This window comes from Antrostomus carolinensis, unplaced genomic scaffold (assembly GCF_000700745.2).
Source record: "Antrostomus carolinensis isolate BGI_N321 unplaced genomic scaffold, ASM70074v2 scaffold40766, whole genome shotgun sequence".
In the NCBI taxonomy this organism is placed as follows: Eukaryota; Metazoa; Chordata; class Aves; order Caprimulgiformes; family Caprimulgidae; genus Antrostomus; species Antrostomus carolinensis.
This window is the reverse complement of record NW_010323275.1, coordinates 1-6,500: the sequence shown is the minus strand read 5'-3', so window position 1 is coordinate 6,500 and position 6,500 is coordinate 1. Positions and strand designations below refer to the sequence as shown.

General features: G+C 44.4%; 1 protein-coding gene across 1 annotated transcript; it reads right to left on the bottom strand.

Moving 5' to 3' along the window:
• On the bottom strand, window positions 1–6,492 carry NOTUM (notum, palmitoleoyl-protein carboxylesterase). The gene is made up of 9 exons (XM_010170535.2): window positions 6,398–6,492; window positions 5,328–5,388; window positions 4,380–4,438; window positions 3,584–3,686; window positions 2,639–2,830; window positions 2,193–2,293; window positions 1,946–2,093; window positions 1,282–1,329; window positions 1–1,171 (listed from the first exon to the last, which is right to left on the bottom strand). Exons 1-9 carry the CDS (start codon window positions 6,441–6,443, stop codon window positions 865–867), a joined length of 1,065 nt encoding a protein of 354 aa, XP_010168837.1. The 5' UTR covers window positions 6,444–6,492; the 3' UTR covers window positions 1–864.
• Between the last annotated feature and the right edge of the window lie 8 nt (window positions 6,493–6,500).

Here is a 6,500-nt window from a genome sequence, read left to right as displayed (position 1 = left end):
TGCAAGGGGAACACAGAAGTCTAATTATTACAAAATGTCAATACCACCCTCAGCCCTCTCCCAGGCACAAGTGATCATAAGGATAACCCATCCAAATGAGCAGCATATACAACTTTACAAAGACATATGTATGGTTCTCTGGTCAGCCCTTATAAATAGCATTTTACATATTAAAATAAATATGTCCACGTTGCCAAAGTAGCAAGAGGTTTCTTCGTTATTTAAAAAAAATATGTTACAAAACAATATCATTTATATTTCTTGCTTAGTTTAAAAAAAAAGTAATAAAAAAGTCATTTTATAAAATAATACGAAAGTAAATTGAGTACAAGAGTGTCCATCCCTAGCGCGTGTCCTGGGTTTGTATGTTATGACTCATCACGAGCTGCTGACCTCCAAGAAGTCACGTAATCATTCCTTCACCTTTAGTTGGACAAAAGAAATCCAGTGCTTGCTTTTTTCACCACTTGTATCAAGTCTATGATGTAAAATTCATGGCAAGGGAAGAGAAGTCCTAGATCTGGGGAAGGTTCTCATTGCTGCTATTTATGGCTTTGCTACTCCCTGTATCAGATTGCCTTGTGTAACACAGGAAGAGGATATGAATGGCCAAAACTGAGCCCTGGAGTTTGGAGGTAACAAGTTCCAGTCAAATGTGTAAGCAAGAAACTGCTTTTTTTTTTTTTTTTCTTGACACATCCTAGGCGTGCAAGAGTGTGGGAGCACGGGGGTGTGTACAGGTTTGAGCATGCATGGGTGTGAACGTGCATCTGCCTGCATGAGCGTAAGAAGATTAGAAAGTGTGGGAGAAGGGCTTAGAGTCTCCTCCTGATCTAATCTCTCTGCCCCTCTGAAGACCCCTTCCTAGTTTCCACTGCTGAGCATCCCCAGAAGTTTACTGGGCTCCAGGCCCTGTTGCTGTGCCATTTTCTGAACATCAAAACCCATGTGCATGAGGAACTGGATCACATTCATCTCCTGCCCTGTGAACTGGTCCCTGATGGTGGGGCACGAGGGGTTGCAGTGAGGCCACGGACAGCTGTCAATCAGATGAATTGGGCAGCCCTTCAGAGGAGCCTTCCCATTTTTGTTGCTCTCATGTAGGCTCCGATCCCAACAGTGCAGGGCACGGGGTAACGATGTCCCCTTCACCTGGATGTCTGTCCAGTGACTGAAAAGACAAACCGTACAGATCATATCAGAGGGGTCAGGCTGTCAGAATGGGTTAACTCCCCTACCATTTCCCTGTTGATCTTTCATAGAATCTGCAAAAGCACTCACTTGCGTGTAATGATCTCATGAGACAAACAGGCAGGAGCAAAGCTAGCACTAAAGGAAAAAAGGAAACATGGATTAGGTCTTGGAAGGACAAAGTAACTCCTGCTAAACAGAACCTTCCGGATTAGGTAGGGGGTGGAATTTCTGCTGCCCCCGGCAAGATTTTTAGAAACAGCAATGACTATCATAATATAAAACCCGACTGAACTGGAAAGTATTCAGAAGAAAAAGGATTCCATCCTGCCTAACAGTGCACATTTGCAACAAGAGATTCCTGAATTCCTGCTCCGGCATGAAGCACGTAAGGCACGTTAACAGTTCCTCCTCTGTTGTCTCATCACCTCTCTGGATGTTTTATGATTAGTACTTTTCAAAACATCCCTGTGAGGTTAATGGCTGAGCAACAGCAAGGAGTCTCAGACCTCACCTTGGAGGTAGGAAAGAAAAAAACATATTCCTATTGATAACAAAGGGTAGCTGATAATTGTGAAGTGGAAAATTACTTTCAATTTATCCAGAAACAAAAAAGGCAAGATTCTTGATGTAGACTAATAGTTACCAAATTTACAACACTTGTTTCTGCAGAGGTCAGAGAAATACTGCTAGGGTACTGGATAATTATCTCTTAGAAATATGTGTGCCAGGTTTTCCTCAATTAAATACTTACGTCACATCCTTCAAGGTGTTTCTCAGCTCTCTGCCCAGATTCTGGATATAGAGCCACTGCCCTTCCTGAACAGGCTGGCCAGTGAGGTGTACATTGTCTACAGTAAGCTGGGCCTCATCAAAGAGCCACTGGACAACAAAGACTGGACCTAAGAAGACAAAAAATTTGGAAAATGATTTGCTCCAAGTTAGCAGCAGATACAGAGGAAACCCTAGAATACATTTTTTTTCTCTCCTCTGATACTTACACCGAAGAGTGGGGTAAATTTTGTATCCAAAAAAGCAATTCCATTCCTCTCCCTCTTTAAACTGCAGCTTACAGCGTTCAGGAACAATGCCATTCCAATACCTAGAAGACAAGGCAATAACAGAAGGAAAGGCATAGCGCAATCTTAACAACGGCCTTTACACATCCCAGTCTATTTCTGTTCTGACTAGAGTTCCAACTTATGGACACCAGACTTCTTTCTTGGCTACATTGTCTCATCAATACATTTTAGAGCATCTACATTTGCATGCATTCTTTTGTACGTCTATAGAGTTTAAATTATTGTCTTTTCCAATAAAGCAATTGAAAAAACATTGATGTAGATGATAAAAACTCTTTAAGTATCAAAATGAAGGAAGATAAGGAGGACATCTTCTCCACACTCTAACCTCTTATTAAAGTGTACTGTAGAGCATCTGATTGTACCTTATTCCTCTTCTGATGGCTTCTGTTGGAGCACACGTTATGGTATCGATACAGTCAGTTCTGCGATACTGTTTATTATCCAGGAACCATCCGGAGTCTGCCAAGCCTCGAACCTGAATCCCTTGATAACCCATCTCTTCCAGCTGCTCTGCCACTCGATCCACATTCAGGAGCACTCCTGTCCCTCCAGCGCTGCAACAGCAACATTAATACTGCAGTCACAAAGCACACACAGCCATTAAACAGCTGGCTAGCATGCATATCCTCTCACAGCAGTGACAGCTTCATCCATCCACAGGACAATCCACCACTAACCAAGTTATTGCCTTGCTTTAGAAAACACGCAGAAGTAAACCCAGGGCTGAGTAACAATCCAATACCTCAGGAACCAAATCCTGTTCTTGTTCTTCATTCTGGGATATATATATATAAGCTTTCTGTCATTTGCAAGGGGTCTGACTGTGAGACAAATTCACCCTTTGCAACTACTATATTACACCCCTGTGCAACATATACCAAGTGTACCGTAGCTTTCTGCAAGATAGCGAGATTCAGAGCACCTGTGTCAGGAAAGTCTGATTCGTTAATTCAGGTGTCCCGAATCTATTCACAAGAGGCATGTGCCTCATGGTGTGGGCCACCAGGAGCCAGCATTCTTGATGCAGGGAAGAATGAACACATTCTCTCGCTCTTGCAAAGCTTTTACCTTGTTGTTCTCTCCATTTTCTCATAAGTGTACCTGGACCAAAAAATGAGGAAATAATGTTCTATCATCCCCTGTTGTACCAGGCAAAGGAGAAAAGCGAGAAGAGACACAGGGTTTGCTGTGTTAGTGTTACTTTACTCCTAGAAGTAGTTTTTCAGGAGCTGCTGAGACCTCCTCTCCAACAGCTTCTGCTGTGGAAATCTCCTATCTTCACCACAGGAAATCTTGTAGAGACCTACCTGCTCCCTGCTAGCAGCAGCACTTTTGCAGTGCTAAGACCTTTTCCCACCAGCTCCTTTATAACCTCCTGAATGATCAGTGCTCCCATGAAGGCATATTCACCTGGAACAGATAACTCAGTGTCAACAAAACTGTTTCCTGTCTAGGCTAAGATTTCTGCTTCCTCTCCACAAATGCTTAAGAACCTATGAAGGGATCGTGAACCCAAAACCAGGCCCATTTTCTCCACCTGTATCCAGTACATCTAGCAAGAGATATTCCCCCCCGTACAAAACTCCCAGAGTTCTCTCCTCATCAAACTGACAGCCAATGCCAATGCATGTATTAAGATGAATGATTCTTCATTTCCCAAAGAAACCTGCAGAAAGCTTTATCCTGACACGACAGTTCCTTTCCAAGGTCAAGTATCCTCCTGGTAGAAGTCTGAAACTAAATTCACTGTATTTGCCTCTCCGATCAGTAAAACCAAAGTCGCATTTGACTAACCATGGCTCCTCAGCTACACCATGTAATTTGCTGTGTGCTGGAACCTGGAGATTCATCTAAAAGGAATTTTGTTCCTCTAATCCTTGCATACTGCATCAGTGTAACATCTCTGCAAGCAGTGGCTCTGAACTATGTCAAAACAGCCTGAGCTAAAGAGATCAGGATGTTTTATCTGGAAGTAGCTTGATATTCTTTCCTGCCCTTCAGCAAGAAAAAGCCTGTTCTTCATTCATGTAATTTCACAGAAGTCTGGCCATATCCTTTAATGTGCGATGTCTGGGGCAGCAACAGCCCGTCAGCAACACTCACTTTTCTCAGACTTGGAAGAGGCACCACTCCAAACATCACTTGAGCAATAAGGGATGAATCTGTAAGAGAGAGCTGTGTGAGCACTGACGTTCCTTTGACATGCAAGGAGGGGTGAGGATAGGGTCAAGTAACTGGAAGAAAATTAAACCCTGGGAAGGGGAAAAGGGAAGAGTTTCTTGTCCAGTTAGACAACATGCCTTTTTGCACACCAACTGACAATTATAACTGTCTTGAATTTTCTCCTGAGCACTGGTTAGTTTTACTGAGTTAAACCAATAACATGTCTTTTATCAATCTAATTGAAGCACTGAGCTCAGTGGATGGAATGATGGGGCAAGATTTTGCTCTCAGCTGTCCCACTGATACGGTGGGTGGCCTGCCACAGGGAAACTCTCTGTGCTTCAGTTTTTCACATGAAAAATAGAAGATCTTGGCAATGCAATGCAAACACTGACTGCAGTCACTGGAGGTTTTTGAAGGAATTAAGTTATCTTCTCATTTTTGTCTCCAGCCTGCAGAATGCAAATTAACATCCCTCTCTTCTGCTTTTCCCTCCTATACAGATGCACATATAAACTGCTGGATTTCTCACTTCTCTTCTTTGAACCAGAAGAGCTGCTCCACATGCGTCTCAAATTGGCAAATGTGTAACATACTATCAGCTCACTGCTCACAACAGTATTTGCCACTTCAGTTATTTGAAAAGGCTCCCTAAGCTGTCCTCAGTTTTTCTTCACTAGATCACCCCACAACTCCAAGGAGACTGGACTTAAGTTTCTCCAGACCTCGCCAGAGCTACTTGTTAGAGAGGTGAACTAGAACAAATGAGGAAAGATCCAATTTCCTTTTGCATGTGTTAGTTTGAATCTGTCTTTGTAGCGTTCTGGCTGGCCTGAAGGGCAGGAGATGCTGTTTAAGTAGAAACCTCCCTCCGTTTTCCATCCTTACACCATGTTTGCATTCCACCAGTGGGGATTTTCTTCTGGTTGTGATGACAGGATCCCGGTTCCTGCAGATGGGCACAAAGAAACAAGACATGTACAAATGACAGTCTATGACTTCAGAGAAACTGTATGACCCGCGTGCAGAATCCCTGACCACACAGAAAACAAACATTCACAATGAAAAACTTTGGTAAGGGAAGTGGAAGAAACATTTCTAAATTTGTCCTTAGGCATATGTGACTTTCAGAATTTGATTCATGCTAGAGATTAAGCCTGCCTACAAGTCTCTTGTACTACAGAAAAGAACCCATGACACATACCTATAAATAAGCACTTCCCCAGAAAACAAATCCTAGCAGGTGGATTCCCATACATGCAGTTACAGGATTGGTGTGAATGACAGTGGATTAGGCATTTGGAAAGCCAGAGAACAAGCAGTAAGAATGAATACTGAAGCTCAACATTTCTGTGCTGACTCAGCAGCCTGGTGGTCCAGAGTGTGGGTATCCAGGGTGCTAGTTCCACCTTGTGCAGGACACTGAAAGATGCTACAAATACATTATGGATGGATCAAACGCACCCTTCCACACAGAGAATCCCTGTAGTTGGTTAAGTGATGTCACGCTATCGTAAATAGGAGGGAGGAGGACAGATGGAACCACACAGCTCCAGGCAAAAGCCCAGACAGTTCATCTGATTTCTCCCCGTGCACACAGGGCCTCAGTACAGGCAAACACACACCCAGTGCAGTGTGCATCTGTCCCAAAAAACAGATGAAGAGGCCCAAGAACGGTTCTGACAGGATTAAGAGACACACAAAGTCTCTTTAAAAAAATCCCAAAAAACTAAAGCCCAACTTTGTGAGGATCCCAGCAGGTCTGTGAGCGCACACTCAGACCCCAGCACTGCCCACGGCAGTACCAGCACATGGATACTGCTGTCCCCTCCCGGGAGCGCGGACACTCACTCGCTGGGTCTCCTCCAGCCCCGGGACAGTCACACGGCAGGACCACATCCCTGCCTGGACGCCGAGGCCCCGGGCACTGCCCGGGTCCTCGGGGGCTGTCGACTCACCCACGCGGGTCGCGGGCCACTCGCGGGAGCTCATCAGCCTCCGCATGGTCTCGTAGCGGGTGTCGCAGTTCTCCCTGTTGAAGCAGTACCACCCTCCTGCCGA

Excerpts from the sequence above, each read along its gene's own strand:
- NOTUM (XM_010170535.2), bottom strand. The coding sequence starts at position 6,443 with ATGCGGAGGCTGATGAGCTCCCGCGAGTGGCCCGCGACCCGCGTGG. Across the intron at positions 5,389-6,397 it reads GTGGCCCGCGACCCGCGTGG|GAACCGGGATCCTGTCATCA; the intron begins GTGAGTCGACAG and ends GCCCATCTGCAG. Across the intron at positions 3,687-4,379 it reads CTCTTCCAAGTCTGAGAAAA|GTGAATATGCCTTCATGGGA; the intron begins GTGAGTGTTGCT and ends TATCTGTTCCAG.